Below are 20,889 nucleotides of genomic sequence, written 5' to 3'. Positions count from 1 at the left end.
CTTCATTAAAGGGCTGATTCATGTCAGGGATTTTCCCTCTCATGCATTCTATGTCTGCCCTCCCTGACAGGCTAGCTGGATCCCTTACACACAGTCTTTACGATGTGAAACGTCGGTGACTTAAACGGCCACTTGACATTTTGGATTTAACTCAAAGTTTGAGTCTGTCTCATTCATCACGCACTAATCTTGTAAAGCAAAATCACGTTTTAGCTTGATTCAAAATTGCAAAAACATTTAAATCTAAATCCAGAACCGTCAAAGTGCTTCCCACAGGTGCTTGCACATTTCATTCATCCGCAGTTCACACTGATATATTACATACTTGCCCAGGCAGCATTTCTCTCCATTAGCAACCCTCTCCTCTCCCAATAATTACACACTAAGCCTTCTTAACTTTAACAAATACAGCTGGTGGCAACAAATTTTAGAGCCACCTTACTAACAATTAAAAAAATACTGGTGCCAGTGTTCAGTCTCCTAGCAGATGCACCTGTGGTATGGATTTGAAAACTCTGCGTCACCTCATTCTCGAGTTATTGCATTCACAAAGTCAAGACAAAAATAGAAATTACTGTGCTCTGTACAGACACGTGACAAGCACTGATGAAAGTGTTTAATGTGTTCCTCTTTATGCCTGAGCAGAGACTAATCACACGCTGGCCCTCATTCATAAATATTTTTCAGTAAAATCTCCATTTAAAATGGTTCATTATAATCGTCCCTTTAATTGTGCCAGTTGTTTCTAACAGTTTTTAAAATCTCCCAGAAAACTTGAAACTCAGTTTACTGCAGTAACTGACAAAAGAAAAGGAGTAAATTAATGAGACTGGATGGTGAGGGCTGCAGGACTTGAGAGGGTTCAGAAGTTACCGTCAGATAATTAAGTAACAAAAGCTACCTGTTTTCTGCTTATTAGCCCAATACAAGTGAGTTTTTCACACTGGAAGGCACGCTTTACAATTGGGCGCTGGGGGGAGGGGTTTGTGGCAAATTGTTGTCTGCTGATTATAAAAAGCTCCACTGTGAGCCTCAGTGGGTTCATAAAACTGTGTCAAACCCCAATTACACCCATTCACAGATCTAACAGATATAACAACATCCAATTAAATTGGAACAATGTTGGAGTATACTGCGCATAAATGCGCCTTAAATCAAAATAACATTTAAAGCGCAGAAAAAAATGAGTGTCGCACTGGGACGAGAACAATATTTCCATCAGCTGTTATGATGAAAATGAAGAAAACAGTGCAGCGGCATCCTTTATGTGAACTTAAGAAAGCATTTCTACCAATAAGACCTACAGTGCTGTGAAAAAGTATTTGGTCTCTTCCTGATTTTTTAGTTCTTTTGCATTTTTCTCACATTTAAGTTTCAGATCATCAAACTAACTTTAATACTAGACAGAAATAAATCTAAAATGCAGTTTTTAAATGATTAATGATGAATTCAATGTGGTTAACCACATGTTTTAGTTCAGTTTTACGAGCCACACTCAGGACTGATTACTGCCAGACCTGCTGAATCAAGAAGTCACTTCAATAGAACTTGTCTGACAAAGTAAAGTCAGACAGACATCATGCAACAATCCAGAGAAACTCAAGAACAGATGACAAACAAAGTTACTGACATCTATCAGTCTGGAAAGGGCTACAAAGCCATTTCTAAGGCTTTAGAACTCCAGTAAAAACTGGTGAGAGCCATTATCCACAAATGGAGAAAACAGTGGTGAACGTTCCCAGGAGTGACCGGCCTAAGAAAACCAAAGGTGATGCTGTCTTCACTTTTGTCACAAGCAGGTGACCTGTAGAGACTTGAAAGCAAAACAATCCCGTCATTATCTTCTGACCAAACTTTTCAATCTTTGCAATATACATGTTCAATAAATAAATTCAATACATTTAAACGCTAAAAAAGAAAAGTCATGGTTATGGTTAAAAGGACTTTTAAATCTTCGAGTTAACTTTTCTGATTAAAGCTGATACAAAGAAGGCAGGAAAACAGGAAGAGGTCGTGGGGAGGAGGACGATGACTCAGGGTGGAAGCCAAATGACCTTCACTCAGATGACTGTCGACTCACTGGAGTCATGATTCTGTTTCCAGACATCCAGGCAGATCAAGGTTTCAGTCTCACACACAAAGCCTTTCCATCACTTTAAAGGACATCATTTTGACTTACACTCCTTTTATGATTTATCCAAACCATAATCAATAACAATATGTGCCAAACCTTAGTCACAACCTAACCTTATACTAATCTTGAGTCAAATCTTGGTCCTAAAATTAAATGATGATAAACAAAGATTCCGATTTTTGTCCCTGCAACACGAGTAGTACAAGTAAACACACGCAGCTCAGTTAAGGTTAATGTAAGCATGCTATGTTGGCTAACAAGATACGACTATAAATGACTTTTATCATAAATAGCTAGTGCTAAACAAGGCTTAAGCAAAATATACTGGAGAAACTGAACAGCAGCTCGATACAGTAGACTCTCTTTCAGTACAATTTAATGCTAAACAAGACAAAACATCACTCACGTCTCACTTTAAGCCTTAACATAATTTATACCACAGCAACACTCGGGGGAAACAGCAGGTGTGATTGTGTGCAATAAACTTGTAATTTCAGCAGCCAGAAGTTTATAGATAGTGTGATAGTTGCTGCAGGAATGGCAGTCTAACTGCAAAATAACACAGGCACAGGGTGACCTTGCTTTTCTATATGAATATAACCAGAATGCCAGCTAAGTCGAGTCCCCTTTTGCAAAGAGACAAGCTGCACTCATCTGTGCAGACAGACTCAAATTTATTGCATTGTGTTGGCTGCCTGTGTTTATAAACTGGGCAGCAGTAATTAGCAAAGCTTTGCCAATCAACCTGGAAGTGAATGCAGTTAATCCAAGTTGGACTGCAACTGTTTGGAGACAGGTTGCTTTCAATCGCAGTGACAAGCTATCACAGTGCCGATAGCTGGTTGTTTATCTCACAGCAAAATTACCAGAAACTGCAAAGTTTAAAGAAACATTGTGGGAAGCAGCGGAGTCTGCAGGAGGATGCCGAAGAAGAAAACTGAAGCATTTAGAAATGTATTTGAGAGCGCATATGAGTGCCAGCCTGCATACTTATTTATGGATATATGATCTGCCCATAAGTGTCTGCTCAGATTCTTCTGGCTGTGACTGATCCACTTGCTGATGGGAAAGTGAAGAGAATGGGAAGTGTTGCACATTGAGCTGGCTCATCAGCATCAGCCAGCCAATGACAGTGAGGCCGGGGCCCGCTGGGAGCCTGGGCTATAAATATAATGTGACGACAACAGGTCTGTGCAGCAGAAAGACAGAAATCCTAGTGGGCAGACACACACGCAGAAGAAAAGAGAAGTAAAAAGAAGAAGACAATTGAGTATGAAAAACAGCGAGCAGCGTAGGCCGGGACATATCGAAGAATCTGTTTCACATTAGTCCCGGTCGATGCAAAAACCACTTAAACTGCCACGACTTGAAGCCTCAAATCCTATTACAGTTTGACATCCATCCCTCATCAACTGCATCCTTCAAAGACAGGACACAGATTCAGTAAATGCCTTACAATCAGCAGGACATCTGTCTATTTTGCTGGAATACAAACACAAGCAGAAACAAATACAAATTTATTTTGTGATTTGACCTGTCTTTCTGTTTAGGCCATACATTTTCACAATAAAAGACACAGATATTCATATTTGACAATAATTTTCCTCAAAGGTTCCTATTTGTTGATACATATTAATGTAGATGATAAAAAAAAAACACTGTACACTGTCAATCCAAGCTTTTAAATCTATACTTTATCAGGAGAAAAGAGGGTGATGATAAAAATATTTGAGCTGTAAAATTGTGCAGCATGTACCTGCCACCTTATATCAAGAGGAGTACAACAAATTTACTGTGGCATTTCTTTCATGCTCAAACCTGCAGCAGATTTTTGCAGGAAGATTTAAGCAAGACTTCAACATTTTGAGAAAAATGCAGCTGCTTGAAGAAAAGACAGCAAATCAGTCCTGAAAGCGATGGGCTTTGGCCCGAGTTCTTGAGAGCTGGATTACAAATTGGTCTGTCTGTAAAGGGCTTTGGGTCTATTTGTGTGTTTTCAAATGTGCTGTATAAATAAAACTCACTTGACTTATTCCTGCCTAGGGTCAAGATCTCTCTTAAGCTCTAGTTCAGCTTTCTGTAGTTTCTTCTTTAGTAAATCTACTAAAATTATCTAAATAATAAGTTCATTTGCGAGTTTTAGTTACTTTCTGTTACTCTTAACTACGCTAACTGATATCTGGAAAGCAAATATAAAACTTCAAAATGCCTAAAAAGTCTTTAAAGATTTGAGCGTGTGTAGTGATACTTGTACCACTGGGACTAAAGCTTACAAATAAAGAGATTATGTCTCTTCTGGTACATCTATATGAAAGAGAACCATTTATAGTAACACTGTAAACATACTTTAAGTGACCCAAGGGACATTACAGATTATAATGTAGGTACAATCATATGTAGAATCATAAAGAAGCTCACAAAATAGTGTAATTTCTTTATTTTATATTATAACACCTCATAAATCCTGTTCATTGCTGTGTATTCACCAATATAAGTAAAACTATTTTACATTAAAAACAACAAAACAGAAACATTGAAAAACACTTTTTGGCAGACAACCAGTCACAACGGCGACTACAGTGAGCAAAAAGTAGGTGCAACTGTAAAACAGGTTGCTCCGCAGGCTTGATTTGGGAGTTTTTACCTCCGATGCACCTCCTGACAAAACTCAGTTTTTGGGAAACAAACCAGCAACCTTCCACCTGCCAACCAAGTGTGTTAACCACTAAACTATGCACTGACACTAGCATAAGCTAACTGCTGTCTTTAAAATAAAGCAAATGCATGTAGAGGTACGTTTTGGACTAATTTTGACCCAACATGTCTTTAAGTGCTTAAATTCATTATTTAATATCTATGGAATTCATACAACATCATATTAGCAAAATATTACATTACTTGTACCTCTTAAAATCCAATTTTCACTTTCTGTGCCGTGTGAGATAACATATATTTAATATTTGATGTGTACGTGCAGACATTTCTCTCTCTCGGTGAATGTTTTCTCTAGCGACACACATGCCGCCTTCGCGTAGCCAAACAGACACACATGAAAACAGACATGGACACACACAGTTGGTTCATCAATATTTCAGTGATGCTGCCTTCCATGCTGAAAGATGTAGAGCAGAGATGAGCTTGTGCAGTTATCAGCCTCCCACACACACACACACACACACACACACACACACACACACACACACACACACACACACACACACACACACACACACACACACACACACACACACACACAGGCCTCTGTAAGTCTGTTCAGGCCTTTCCTCTAATTTAACAGGAAGGCAGCTATGCAAACAGGATACGCCATTATTCTATCCATAAAGCTGCATGTGTGGTATCTGTGTGTGTGTGTGTGTGTGTGTGTGTGTGTGTGTGTGTGTGTGTGTGTGTGTGTGTGTGTGTGTGTGTGTGTGTGTGTTTGTGCGCATGTTTGTAAAATAAATTTTTGATCCCTAAACGGATACTGTGGAAAGCTGATATGCACATACAGTGTGTGCATGCACATGTATGTGTGTATCTATAGTTCCCATGAGGCCGCTGGTATTGTTGGTGACCACGCGCTCTGATTGGCTGAACTTCAGCTGGCAGGATGGAGGACCAAACTTAATGCACATCAATTTCCTGTGATAACAAAGAACAGAGTAGAAAGCTGCAGTGGGATAAATTAGTTCACGCTTATGCGAAATGAGCTACAAAGTATAAGCACGAGGTACGAGTTTCAGTTATTACCCTGCTCCGGGCTAGGTTGTCCTCCACTGTTTCTCACAATGCCTGACGATGCAAAGTCTATTTTAAGTTTCCTACAAAAGGGATCAAAAGATCAAGAGTGCCAACAGAGAAAGAGCCCAGTGTTTCCCAACACAGACTTTATCTGGGCATCTTGCCATGGACAAGTTTTTATTCTTAGATTCCACTTGGTGGATTCACACTCTTGAGATCAGACTGTGCTAATAAAATGTTCTGTTAACACAAGCAAAAACTCCAGTTTGCTCTAAATTTGCAGTTACTGGTGGTGATTTCTTTAATTTCACACATTTACAATGGAGATGTGTGAAATTGTCCAATTTGCAGCGCTGCTTTTCAGAGAAAGCAGCATGCATAAAATTACCAGCTGTACTAGCAGATGAGACAGTCTGCAATAATCACTGCTGTATTAACTTGCTCTGAGGTCTAATCCATCAAAGGGGGAGGTCTGAAACTTACCTTACTGCATGTGTGTTGAGGAAATAAAATATATTTATTTATAGGGGGAAAAGGAAATAGTTTTTGATGAATGTTAGTTTGAAGGTTACTTTGAACATCACATATTGTGAAAGGATGGGTTCATGGGTTAGGATTTTAGTAGGTTTTTTCAGGGAAGACGAGGCTATAGAAAGAACCTAAAGAGAAGGAAAGATTTAAGTTCGCAAGACTTGCAAAACCTTAAATTTCCAATTTGAAGCAAGAAGAAAAAAATATAAACATGAGAGAATCGTGACTCGAGAAGAGCAGCTTAAATGCCCGGTGGGGTGAAACAACAGACAGTATAAAAGGCGGCTGTAGCTTCCTGGTCTGAAAAGTGACCTTCAAGATGGTGATGATGGAAGAATCATCTTCAGCCTTGAAAACAGAACAAACAAATGGTGGCATCAAGGTCTATCTGTAATGCTATCTACAGGCGAGACTGCTTCTTCTGAAGATGAAACAACCTGAACTTTTTTTTTAAACATCAATTTAAAGCTGGTTCAGGTAGATTTAATATATTTCAAAAACTAACAGAAACATGAAACCAGAAGGGCAGAAAAAATTACGAGAGCACCGATGAAAGAGGCGGTAGGTAGAGGAGAGACTCTGCAGTTTTGACCCAGAAAACTGGATCTAAGAATAGTTCACATGAGGGTCGATCACAGCAGCCTCCTGAAGAGAAGCTGCTGCATGATGCCATAAAGCTCTCGACAGCAGCTCACTGTTTCATAACAGCATGAATCCAAAGCTGCACTCTGCTTAGGCAGGTAAAAAATATCAGAGTAATGTGAACCTAACTGGAGGTAAAGGGAGAGAAAACAGCCACTTTATTAGACACATTATGACGGTCAAATGTTAGAGGGAAAGGTGATGTATGATAAGAGGACTCAATGAGCGCCTAAGGTCCTGTCCTAGAGACCAGTCTGCAACCAGACTGCATCCTGAACACTTTTATTCCTCATTTTTAATAACATTACACACTGATGATATTTTCTTATTAATGCCAAGCGAGATAACATTAAACTCGAGGCATAAATGATACATTTAGTCATTTGCTATATTTGATATATAATCAAAATTCATTCAATCAAATATGCACATCTGGCTAATTGTTGTGACAAAGCAGCTTAGACACAGAAAGCGATGACTTCCTGTTAAAATGCTAAAGATGCAGCTGTGAGGCACAGGTGCCCGTTCACACTTCAGAGGCTGTTGTACCAAATAAAACAAGCCCATAAAATGTGGGTGAATACTGTTATAAAAACCTTTTTAAGTTAATTCATTTTAAAGAATTTAAACAGTTTTGAAGTTGCCCTACTGGCTAAAAAACTAATTGGGTAACCAGGTCTCTTGGTTAAAGAATAAAGACTAAAAGAGAGGTAAATTAGTGAATGATAATCACATATATATCCAAAAAACACTAATGTAGCAGACACAGGTTCACCTTCACACCCAGCTCTTTACCAGGACAGCGTTAGCCCTGTGATAGAGTGGTGACCAGCCCAATGAAAACAACATGTCTAACTGGATCTGTAGGTTTGTGACTCTGGTCTGGACTTCAGTATTCAGGATTTTTGTGTAATATTCAAGAGCAAAGCTGCATTTGACTGCTTCTTGAATGAAGCTGAATGCTTTTAATTGGAAATCACTCTAGGAAACCTTCACAGGGGACCTTTACGCTTGCTTTTCTACCAGGACATGCAGATGACTTCTCAGAAAAGTCTCTATATAAAAGATACACTAAGGCTGGTGACTCTCATCTTTTCATCTGCCTGTGGATGGGGTTACATGCACCTATTAGGGTAGCTTTATCCTCCCGCGCAATGTGTGGCCTGAACACAAATCGTAAATGGACTTGTACTTATACTGTGCTTTTCTACGCTGTTTGAGGACTCAAAACACTTTCTTACTAACAGCATAATTCACCCAAGTTAAAAAATTCACACAGTCACATTCCATTGCAGGGCAGCTGGGGGTTCTTGCCCCAATACTACAATCAACCCCCCAAAAAACCCTTTAGTGTTGAGAGTGAAGCAAAGAAGACAAGAAGTTTCTTACTTCAAGCATAAAGAGAAAGGTCAGCTATCATAGGCGAGTTTAGACTCTTTTTGGGAGTGCTCAAGCGCCCTTTCCCCCTTTTTTTTCTATTTATGCCTGTTGTTCTTCTAACTAATTGTTGTTTAGTCTCACTGTGCACACCCAGACACACAGCAGAGTCGCTCACCGATGGTGGAAAAACGTTCAGCAAAGAAGATAATCTAGCATCACCACAAATGCAGAGTTAACCTCTAATTTTGCCCATAATTAAACCATGACTGAATAATGAAGTGAAAATAAAATAGATTTATAGACCATTTCTTCCTGATTTCTCGTGGTTTTGACAGATCATAAAGTTGAATATTTTTCTCGTGCCTTTGGCGAGTCTGTCAGTTCAGTCCCACCTCAGCTTTTCTCCCAGCACAAGAGGAAAATGGTGAAAACAAGAGCATGACGTGGACACACATCCTCATATCATGACCTGCAGACCTAACAGGATGTCACACATTAAATATGACCACGTAAATTAAACCTGGCAGCACCTCCAGCAGGGCACAAAAAAGTTCTACAACAGTTGCACCAACGTCACAGCACAATCCACAGATGGAGCGCTGTACCTTGGAGGCCAGTTAGCTAACAGCACCCTGCAGAAGCACCAGCTGACCCAACACAAGGCTGGTTTCTGACCTACTTCTTTTTGTTGTGTGTGTTTTAACTGGGCGGACGAGAGTGTGCGAGGGAGACAGAGACACAAGCAGAGAGGAACTCTATTGCATTACCATCTCATTTTATCTATAATTGGCTATTCCAGAGCACATTTCCACTGCTCCATCTCTAGTCTGTTGCCTTTTCTCTCTGTCTCTCTGCCTAGTAACCTGTCTCTCATTGAACCGGAGAGCAGAAGGAAAAAAAGAACACTTCAGGCAACCTTCTGCGATTGGCAGGTTAATGTCAGCCTCAGCCAATAAAAAGGAAGCTGGGCCAGGGTACTTAGGTGGGTAAGGAGCAAGGGGATCATATAAAAAAATGCATGATAAATTCTAGTTTCTACAAAATTTAGAGCAACAGAAACATTTGCTATTTATATTTTTTATGATTTTATTTTATTTGTTTTTATTATTTTAAATGAGACTAAATTAGATAAAGAGGTCAACATCATCTATATTTTATCTATGATAGGGAACATTAGAGTTGTGCTCTTGTGCAAATAATACAAAGACTGCTCTGTCTGATGTAGCTACTGGAAACAATAACCATAAACACAACAAACACCACCATATTTATTCTCTATAATAACATCCACTCAGCTGCTTTACAGCTGAAAGAGCTGGTTATTGTCAGTGCCGAATAATCTGGGGAACAGTTTCACTAATTAAATCCTTGAAAAAGATGTCAAACTAAAACCCAGATATATTTAATGTAGTGTAATAAATTAAAGCGTAAGGAGGGATTATGTAATGTTTTAAAAACTACTGATGAATCATTATCTATTCTTGTTAGTTAAGTGAGTGTTTATCCTTTATATGGTTTAAAGGGATATCTTTCCTTAAGTGTGGAGGAACCCCCGGGGAGACCGAGGACAAACTGGGGAGATTACATCTCTCGGCTCGGCTGACCTGCGAACGCCTCAGCCTCAGCCTCAGCTGGAGAAAATGGATCCACGGATCTTTCCTTGAATCATGACAGATTTTTGTGTTATTGTGGATATTTTCACATTGGCACATTGTGCAATCTGCTCGTGTTTATAGAGACTGTTCAGACCTGATGTCGCAAAAGTCATGCCTTTGGATGAAAATTAACAGGAGTAGCAATAAAAAGCCCATCTGTGGTGTATATTAATGAACTTTAAATTATTGTTTTTTGACCATGCATGAGACATCTGCAAGGGCTGAACTACATCATAAATTAATGTAACCTCATGAGCTCTCAAGCTCAGCGCAGAGAAAAGATTAGACTAACTAGTGGTGTAAAGTCACATAATTTAATTTACTTTTAAATTGAGTCATGAACTGATGGCGTAAAACTTGTCAACAGTGTTCATGTTTCTGCTCATGGTATTAACAAAACCATGTGACCGAGTGGAGCGGTGTCGTTTATATGTTTTTTTGTTTTTTACTATTTTTGGACAACAATGGAGCTCTTTTTTCAGGTTTTATCTACCGCCACAGTTATCTGTTAGATTTTACCATTTGTTGGAGCAAACAAATTAACCTTCATCTTGTTTGCTGTGGGGTATATCAGGTTTCCTTCTTTCTGATGCATCAAAGGCAGGAAATACTTCTTACCCTTAATCATCTTCCTCCCCAAGGGGAGTTTCTCATTCTCATCACTCGGCAACCACCCAGTCACCATCAAACATACAGAAAGAGCCAATGACAATCTAAACTGTGTACGCAGACAGAAAATTTCATATAATTTAGCACTAAACAGATTTCATCTCATGGCTGTTTGGAGAACAACAAGGAGAAATATGAGAAGCCTCATGCGGAGATTCAAATGAAAGTGCTGTGATCAGCAGACAAATATACATTTGGCTATGTCTCGTGGGACTTCCTACACCTCAGACCTTCAATCACAAACTGCCAAACAGTAGAAACGAGGCAAAAATGAACATGTTTACTCTGCTCGTAAAAGTGGAGTATAAGCACTCTGGCTGTTTCAAGGATTTTTCGTTTTGAGCTTGTGCAGCTGAGTCCATGAAATAAAACTCTGGAAATACATTCTGCTTCAAATTTGCATAAGTGCTGAGATGTTTTCCACATGAAAAAACATTAAAAGATTTCATTAGCAACTCAACAAGATGAAATCTTGGGCTGTATGGATAGGATAATTTATATTAGAACACATTTACACCGTTTCCTTTTTGCTAGCTGTCTTTTGGGCTTGATGTGCAATAATTTGAGTCACTAAACTGCACATCTTGACTGTTTTTGTGCTGTTGGTGCTTTTCATTGCATTGCAATGGATTTACAATAATATGGCTAATTAAGCTAGCCCCACCCTCTTATCCAAGAATGGTTTCACTCCAAAAACTCAGATGGAAATGGCCATAATGTACAGTGATCCTGAGCAACAATAACAGATAATAACGGGACGGAACAGCTGTGGAAGTGACAGAAGCCAAAACATGCGAAGGAATGCACTGAGATGCCTAAAAGAAGCAGACGATCTGTGTTGTGAGGGCAGGGGTGCCTCCAGAATGTTTTCATAGGGGTGGCTATATAGAGGGCACTAAAATGTTGGGGTGTGCTCTTCTGTCTGTGCGTGTGAGCGCACTTGCATATCTTCTGTATATAGTCTATGGTTTACTGGACAATAATACAAACCCTTTGGTTCAAAAAAATCTTTCACTCAATAAGATTTTCTTTAATTTAAGAGCCACCACTGCACGACGATGTTCGGCAGCAACTATTCAAAATTATTGTTTGCCTGTATTCCAATATATTAGCAACTTTTTATGTTTTTTTTTTTTGCAACAATATGGCTATTGGGTTGTCATATATTGACTTTAGCTGCTTTGCCTACATGGAAGAAATCCACATATAGGTAAAATGGATCAATTTGTCCATGCACATCAGTTTTGTTTGGATTCTTGGGGATAATTATAACCTTTGTAAATCTGTAAAAACCCTTTCTTTCTCTGTTATTACACTTCTCCAATTGCTGCTACCGCTCTTACTGCTCTCTTTCCGCCTACACTGAATATTTTTTAACCCACTGCTGAATGCATCAAGTTAACACCCCTGCTGTGAGAGCTTTTAGAGGATCGCTTGTAGGCTGAGAGAAAGTGGAAACATCAAAAATTCAAACTACACCATTAATATTACTCCTAGAATACACAGAATCTCACAAACTGATAACAGTCGAGAAAGGTTTTTCCTTCAAATGCAAACCTACATCATACTGCCCTTCTATTGCTCGCCTAGAAGAAACACTGAAAATGTCTCTGCCCTCCTCTCGTTTCCTCACTCCATGCCCTCGGGCTGATCAGTAAGCTGATCTGGCAGTGTCTCGTGTTGGATGGTCGAGAGACTGCAGCTAAAGTATTATAGAGCGAGTCATTCAGTCATTCTGCACGAGTGACTTATTGACTGGATATGCCCATGAATCAGAGCAACTAATTAATGCAGCTCTGACTCAGTCTTGATTGCAGGCTGTGTGATGGCGTGTGTGATTATAGCAAAGAGAGAGCTGACATTTTAAGCTTCAGTGGCTCCAGTGCCTGTCAGGACATATGAGAGACATCAGACCAAACTGTGGATACAGGGCGCTATGTGGGAAAACACATCTATGCACAGCTATTAATAGTCCTAAATGAAGATTTAAAGAGATCTGACTGGTTTAATAAGTGTAATCTGAGAAGGAAAAGACTATAGTAACAGCAGCTATAGCTATAGGAGTCTAATCAGCAATATCAGAGCAAATATATGTAGAAATGTTTGTATTTCAAGTGAAACCATCATACTGGCACATTCTAAATACAGACTGCAGAGTATGAGTACACTAATCTGTGTCTTTGAAGGTCACATTGAGGCGTTAACAAGCTGACTGTGTACTCAGACTACAAAACAGCTTTTACAATGCAGCATACAGAGCAGCAGAGTCCTAGCAGCTCAGTCTCATCACAAAATTGAAATAATCACAAAAAAAAAACCCCAACCCGTTTGTATCTGTGCACTGACAGACAATCTGACAGACATTCATTTTTTTGTGACAGTCAGCACTATTTTGAAAGTGTTCATCCATCAGTCTTCTTAACCACCAATCCAACTCAGGGTCATGAAAGGGCCTATTCGAGCTGTCATTGACAGGAAGGCAGCGGGGTACAGTGCTAAGACAGACAGACAACCAGTCACACTCACAACCACCAGTTAACTAAACATGTGTCTTTTGACTGTGGGAGGAAGCAGGAGTACCTGTTTCTGTGTGCAGCACATGTGTTGACACATTAGAGGGTATGCATCACCATTGCAACCAAAAAAATGTAGCTTTGAAAGAGGGTAACAACCGTATTTAAACCCAAACCATGATTGTTTTCTAAACCCAAAACAGTATTTTTATTGTCTAACCAAACTGTAGTCTGCAGTGTATGAGCAGTGAAATGATTCACCACAATACCAACCCTTCCGCATCCAAACCTTTAGCCTTTTAAAAGTATAAAATATTAATTTTAATGACTATTTCATAAACTGCTGTGAGACTGCGCTGGTTCTATACATTGTTCTAAGCAATCAGATTAGCAGTAAATGTTTAAAACAAACCTGAGGATAATAAACACAAACTATGGAAGAGTACAGCAATACAGGAAGCTGATAGTGCAGCAATTAAACAGACTGGGCTTAATTAGGTCCTTTAATTACAAAAAAAAAAAAATACAATGACAAATTTATTTGATATTCATGTTTTTATATATTACTCAATTAATCTAATTTAACTCTAATAGAACGCTCAAACCAGTAGCAGTAGTAGTGACGACATTTGTAGAAGAAGAGATGGCCTTCCTGATGCAACGCCAAAGGGAACTGGATCCTTTGCTTGTTAGGCAAAGGTGTAAAATGCTACACTACAGAATCAGAACCAGAATCAGAATATTTTATTGATCCCTAGGGGAAATTTTGTACTACACTAAATTATGTACTATGTACTGAATTATATACTATACTACAGGGCCACTAATAAGAACACTTAGTAAAGGTTAGCAAAGGGGTGTAGAACTCCAGGCCTCGAGAGCCGGCGTTTTAGATCTCACCCTGGGTCAACACACCTGAATCAAATGATTAGTTCATTACCAGACCTTGGAGAACTTAAAGACATGTTGAGGAGGTCATTTAGCCATTTGAATCAGCTGTGTTGGATCAAGGACACATCTAAAACCTGCAGGACACCGGCCCTCAAGGCCAGGAGTTCGACACCTGTGGGTTAGCACATTTACTCCGGTTCTAACTCTGAAGCACAGCTGCAGATGGATGTTTGTTTGGTTAAAACTTTCGGATTAAATTTTAGTGTATGTTAAGGTCAGAGTTTGGCCTTGTGTTATGATATTTGGGATTAGAGTAAGGGTCAAAGGAGACGTGGGCAAAATACGACCCTCAGTCCGAATCAGCCCACGGACCATCTCAATCCAACAACCACAGAGAAAAATCAATCAAATCCAACACTGTGTTAATGAATCTCAAGAAGTGTGTCTCCAGCGAGTCTTTGGATATTCAGGCCTGTAAAACAATCTGTCATGTCCATCAAATTTACCGATTACCACACTTCAGCACCATGTGTGTCATGTTTGACTTTAGATGTCCTTTTTCTGAGAGAGTATGGCCCTCTGAAATACAACGTCAAACCTAAAATAAGCGGATTCTTTTCTTCTATTTTAAAACAAACATTAAGATGACATTCAAAAAGAGGGGTTAACATTTATTCAAATAAATCGTAAAACTGTTAAATCATCGATCAACGCATTTTCTTAACCGCTTATCCACTTAAGAGTCACGGGGACACTGGAGCCTAGCCCAGCTGTTATTGAGGCATACACCCTGGGCAAGTCGCCAGTATACTCTCAGAAATCATCACTGTGCAATATCAAAGAGCTTCTGCTAACATTATCAGGGAGAAAAGATCAATTACATGTATATTTTAACAAAATAGATCTTAAAATCCAAAATAAATGAATAGAAAGTGTTTTATTAAACGTCTTTTTTGTGATTTGTAATTCTTTAACCACTAACTTTTCCAATAAATTTGTTGTATTTCTATTACTTTTTATTTAATTTAATGCAGAGAATTTCTGCACCAATACAATGCGTAGCACCATCTAACATCATCTGTGGACTTTTGGCATCTCTCCACACTTTCACCATTTGTTTCTAGTTTTTGTTTTCACTGTTTTATCTCCTGCTCTGTTCCTTTATGGCCTCAGAATTTACTATTCGATTTGTCTTTTGTGTGTGTTTGTCTGGAATGAATAAAAGAAGAAAGAAAGCAAATAAGGAACAAAGAAAGACAGGAAGAATTTAACAAAAAGAAGCAAACCACCTGGCTGGACTCACCTTGTACTTGGCGGTCAGCTGTTCTGTGGCTTCCTGTTCCTTCCTCAGATCCACCATCATCCTCTCTTTCTCTCCCAGCAGTTTCTGCTTCTCGTCAGGAATCAAGTCCTGGTCTCCTCTAATGGCCTCCTTCTCCCTCTCTAGCCGCTGCTCCTCCAGCTTCATGTAGTCCTCTCCCTCCTTCTCGACCTCTTCGTCCTCTTCATCCTCAATCTCTTTCTCCTGGTCTCCGTCCCAGCTCTCGTCCTCCACCTGCTCACTCTTCTGTTTGCTCCTCCACTTCCTGTGGTTGAGCTGGGCCCTGAGGCGAGCAATCTCTCTCTGGAACTCCCGCAACAGAGCATCCTTGGGGTCCTCGTTGACTCTGGGCTGGTTCTGGATGTTCTTGGCCCGGTTGGCGTACCGAAGGGTTGTGAGAGTCTCGTCGTAGTGCTGAGGGGCCGGGCCAAGTGTGGCAACCATAACAGTCTTAGCATTCCCGCCCAAAGAGTCCTGTAACAGCCGGGTAAGCTTGGAGTCCCGGTACGGCACATGTCCGCTGCGCCCATCTGCCAAAGCGGAGATAACATTTCCCAGTGCTGACAGGGAAAGGTTGATCTTGGCGGCCTCTTTCAGGCGCTCGCCCTGGACACCGGTCTTGGCCTGCCGCTCGCTGCCAGCCAGGTCCACCAAGTTAAGGCGTCCAACCCGTATATGTTTCCTCCCATCTGGCCCAGGCTGACTGCACTCCACAGTGATCAAAAACAAAGCGTGGGACCTGGACGAATGTTCATTCATGTCTGTTGCCCCAACCGCCCTCGCCTGATTGCCCACATTCATCACCTCCTCGATCTCCTTGATGCTCTTGCAGACACAGGATGTGAGATCTTGAACATACACACCAGTGTCTGGATTTTCTCTGAGCTCCAGGGCTCTAGCATTGCCATGATTAGGGTCAAGAAGATCCCGAACCTCCTCTCGGTAGATCTCGAGGTAGGACGCCCGCACTAGGTATTGCTTGTCAGATTGGGAGCGGGAGATGTGTGTGAAGATATGGTCAAAGGCATTGGGAATCACACCTCGTCTCTCTGGGTCCAGCCACGCTCCCTGCATGGTGTATGTCTTCCCAGTTCCTGTCTGCCCATAGGCAAATATGGTGCCATTAAACCCTCCCAGCACTGAATCTATCAGCGGCCGCACGCTCTCGTCATACAGCTCTCGCTGTTTGGAGTTTGCATCATACACTGCATCAAATGTGAATGTTTTCTGGGGCTCGCTTGGTGGTGCACGAGGGTTTCTGAGGATTACTTGTCCCAGCCGTAGGTCCATCTGCACTATTCCCCCTGCAGGCCCATTGGACTCCTCTTTCCGGCTCAAAGGGCGGCATCGAACTACCACCTTCACTGACTCACTGCTCTTGTTCTTTGACATGACTGGCTTCTGTTACTCGTTGCAAACAACAAAAAAGGAAAATGTGTATTATCTAAGTCCACAAAGCCCTCTGAAGTCCTTAATGAGCATATATCCCGTCTGTTAACTGCATGTGTTTCTTTAAATCATTCATTTAAAAAAAATCATTATGGCTTCTTGGTCATATCACAATGGAAAACAGCCACAGTGCCAAATAGCATAGACACAGATATTTACCAATACAGATGATGAATTGCCACTGTGTGTAACAGCCAGTTTCCTTGGCTTATTGTGCGTGAATGAGCCTATAAGCAGACGGACGACCAGCACCTCTCACGCTTTGGATCGACGCTCCATTGCAGTCCTATGAAAAAAGAAAAGATCCAACAACGCCGGTAATGACACAAATCAGTTCAGACATCACACGCATATCGTCCTTGGCGTGCAGCTCCGCCGCAGACCGCTGTCCGCATCCTCCCGTACTCCGCGCAGAGATGCTCCGAGGTGGATTTGCAGCTCTCGGTCCGTCCGGAGAGACAGAGCTTCCTTCTTGCACACCCCCCTCACCCCCACATACACAGTCATTCAACCATCACCACACCCCACATCACTGCGGACTGGAACAAAGAATCATGGGAAATCGAGTTTTGCCTCGCCAAAGACTCGATTCTTGTCCAAGGCTGCCACCAACTCGTTAAATGGTCACGGATGGTTTGTACAGCTGGGAATTGAAACTGGACCGTTTGCGTGTGTGTTTACACAGTGGATGTCCCCATAATTTGAAACATTTTCTTAAAATTATAGTTCATATGTATTATTATAGCCTCACACCGACATTTAGCCCACACAGCTTCCCATTTAAGTGCATTAAGCTTGGGAAAATTTATACATAACCCTCTCATTACACACTGGATGTTGTCATAAAGAAAAGTTCATCTAGCTGTTTATTTTCGAACTATAAAAAAAAACAAATAAACATGGGATCTCCTCTAAAATTAAAATAAAGCTTTGGCCCTTGAAGAGTTCTTGGGTACCCAGCAGGAGTCTGTATTTACTGGTTCACTGAAGGGTCAGCTGGGTTATTTCCTGCTTTTGTGTAATTACCTCAGTTACCTCTATTCTCACAATAATAGAGACTGAAAATATTCAAGAAGCCATACTGTCACTACATAAAAACACAATAAAAAGGTGATGTGATCAAACAGGACTGGCGCTGGATACTTTATTGGAAATAGATTTGTTGCAAGAAAAATACAGAGAATATTATTGTAGTTTATTTTTGATTGATTGATTTTGCTCCAAAAGGAAAATAAAAGCACCATCCCTCCTCTAATGATCCATGTATTGTCAAGTCAACACTGTGTGACAGACGCTTTTCTTAAAATCTGGCTTTTGTCCAGTGGTTTTAAAGAAAAACAATAGATGCATCTGTCAAGGGGATTATGCAGAATTTTTCAGAATGCAACATTAACTACAGCAAAGACACTGCAAAGGTCCACAGCTACAGTAAAGACTGGGATCTGTTGGAAAGTGGTTTTCAGTTTTCAGACAGTTTGATAGTGACATCATAAAAAAAATTAACTAAAGAGTATAAAGAATTATGATCGAATCCTGTACAGTATCAATAAAAAATAATTAAAACAGGACCCATATGTGCAGAAATTATCTAAAAAAAAAAATAAAAAAAATTAATGTGCCAGAAAGGTGACTCTGCGCTGTGTAAGTATAGTCACTAGATCCTCGAGTTATGTCAAAGAAAAAACAATTTCCTTCTAATTTGGATGAATCCAGGAAGTATAACTCATATTTAATTGGCTACACAAGAAACGGAGTAATTTCCCACATTCATGACTCCTCTGTTGAAGGGAGAACCCCAGTTTGTATACAACTGTTGTCCCAAAGCAACAAAAATTTAGGGCAAGGAGGAAAAATGTAAAATGAATCATTTTAAGACTCATCTAAGAGCATTCAAATGCAACACATTAGCGCCCTCTGCTGGATCAAGTGTGTCGTTAAAAGCCACCTAAGTAGGTCGGGAGGATTCACGTGAGTAGTCTTTCCAGGTGTAATGGAGGAGGTGACGCTGTAGTGTAGGTGATTTCTGAGCGATTCTCTGGGAAACTACCGAAGCTTACATTCAACTACTTCCCCCAACCCCTGTGTTCGCTGACAAAAAGGTGAAAATCTCAGCCACATGGGGAATTCAACACACGGTGGGAAAGCTAATGGACACAAATGACTCAACACCTCACTGAGCACTGAGATGTGTTTAATGTGCCCGGGGAAGCAATAATAAGTAAATGTACTGGACTGATGAAAATAACACAGCGAAAATTCCCCGGCTTAGGTGTCACCTTTTATGAGTCACTCACAGCCAAGTGACTCAAGCTCACCACAGACTATCCAGCTATGTGTGAAGTAAATATCTGGATATGATTGCGGGTAATTTGTATTATTTGTATTTTATAAAATGCTAAGCAGGTAATTTAAAAGTATGGTGCGAAATATCAAGAATTTATGGGTTTCTACTGAAATAAATGAGCTTTCTGAAGTTTATTGTTGGACCAAAATAGGTCAATCAAGTAGTTGTTTCAGCCCCAGTGCACAAAAAAATCAAAGTGCTCCAAGCCAAACAGTTTGAGGCCCGAATCAGCTTGCATATCTTCTTCATATAAGCTACAAAATAAATACGTCCCCAATGGACCGTTTTCTTTTTCTTTTTTTTTAATCACAGGCAGAAGGAAGAAATTTGAGAGTTGCTGTTCCTGCGAGGCAAACCCCAAAGGCCCCCCGAAAGAATTTCTATGTTGATTTATTAGAGTGAAAAGATTTCCTAACAGTGGAGGAAGAATGCAGTGATTCATTTAGGATTTAAAAAATGTTCTAATTGAGCAAGTGACACATAAAGAAAATATGAGATAAATGATTCCCCATTTCCGGACAGGAAAAATCATGGATCCTGTAACTGTGCAGGCATTCGTGGATTTAAGTAAACACAGCATAACAACGTGTGTATTCACTGGATCACTTAAAGTATATAAGCTTTCATTATAGTCCCTATACTTTATCACTTTAATGAATCACTTTGTGACTTATTGACTGCAGGTTTGAGCATGTGTGTCTTTTCTTAATTTTCCATATAGTGGATAACTCTTTTCTTTCCCGTGGGTGTTTGCCTGGGGAAGATCTGTGGTTGGTTGGCTCATAAAAAGTAAAGGGACCGATGAAGCTTTGTTGACTTTGGTCCACTGCAATGTGGCGAGGAACTTTTAACTCCTGGCTTTTCATCTAGCACCACAATGTGGTCATATTTCAGTTTGTTCAGTACTCTGGTGGCATTGTGACAGCTCTCTGTAGCAGACGGAGAGTTGCTGGAGTGGCAGTATAGACTATTTAGCCCTGTTCAAACTTTCTTTTTCTCCGACTTCTTTTTCTCTCTTCATATCTTTCTTCCTCAGTTTGCATCAAGTCTGTACTTGGCAGTGGAAAGCAGGGCATACTCAGCATTCCTAAGGAGTGTCTGAGAGTCAAACAACTCTGACAGGCGGAAGAAGGAAAGAGTCCCTGTCCTTTCTCACAAACACACAAAGCCAACTCTAAAAGGCCCTACAGCAGTTACGTGTACATGCAGACTGTCTTTCGGTGTGTATACTTATTACAAGACTTTAGAGGATCAGTGACCTTGCACTTCACAGAGCAGAGGATGTGGGAAACGCCCGTAACAAGCACAGAAGAACTTACATATGACATCACTTTGCCTGACTCACAGCTGGGATAGTCACCGCACCAACTGCCAGCTTGCCATGAAAGCTGAAACACCCCGGCTACTAGAGATCCGCATGAAACTCGTCGCCATTTTGGTTCACTAGCGGCATTTCACAGTGAGATATGAGCGGCGCTTTGAGCCTAAATGTCAGCGTATGTTACAGAGTAACATTTGCCCTTTCTGTCAGGCTAAGACACGCCCCCTTTTTACCGCTACAATGCCTGCTTGGATAGCCATTCAGATTAGGGCGCTTGAAGGAGCAACAGCTGAAATGG

At 40.5% G+C, this 20,889-nt stretch overlaps 1 protein-coding gene across 3 annotated transcripts in view; it reads right to left on the bottom strand.

Annotated features, from left to right (window-relative positions):
- The window catches only part of kif3ca (kinesin family member 3Ca), a 30,077-nt gene extending 9,236 nt beyond the window's left edge, over nt 1-20,841 (bottom strand). Inside the window, exons 1-2 of one of the 3 annotated variants that reach the window (XM_082505807.1) lie at nt 20,590-20,841; nt 15,460-17,212 (exon numbers count right to left, since the gene is read on the bottom strand). In XM_082505807.1, the coding sequence (XP_082361933.1) occupies nt 15,460-16,869 (1,410 nt within the window). In that variant the 5' untranslated portion in view covers nt 16,870-17,212; nt 20,590-20,841. Of the gene's footprint in view, nt 1-15,459; nt 17,770-20,589 lie in introns of those variants that run through there. The other 2 variants (XM_082505806.1, XM_082505805.1) reach the window with 2 other exon arrangements.
- Nucleotides 20,842-20,889: the final 48 nt, after the last annotated feature.

Source organism: Aulonocara stuartgranti (genome assembly GCF_965226115.1).
Source record: "Aulonocara stuartgranti genome assembly, chromosome: 15".
In the NCBI taxonomy this organism is placed as follows: domain Eukaryota; kingdom Metazoa; phylum Chordata; class Actinopteri; order Cichliformes; family Cichlidae; genus Aulonocara; species Aulonocara stuartgranti.
The sequence above is the reverse complement of the archived record's forward strand: the minus strand, read 5'-3'. Positions and strand labels throughout refer to the sequence as shown.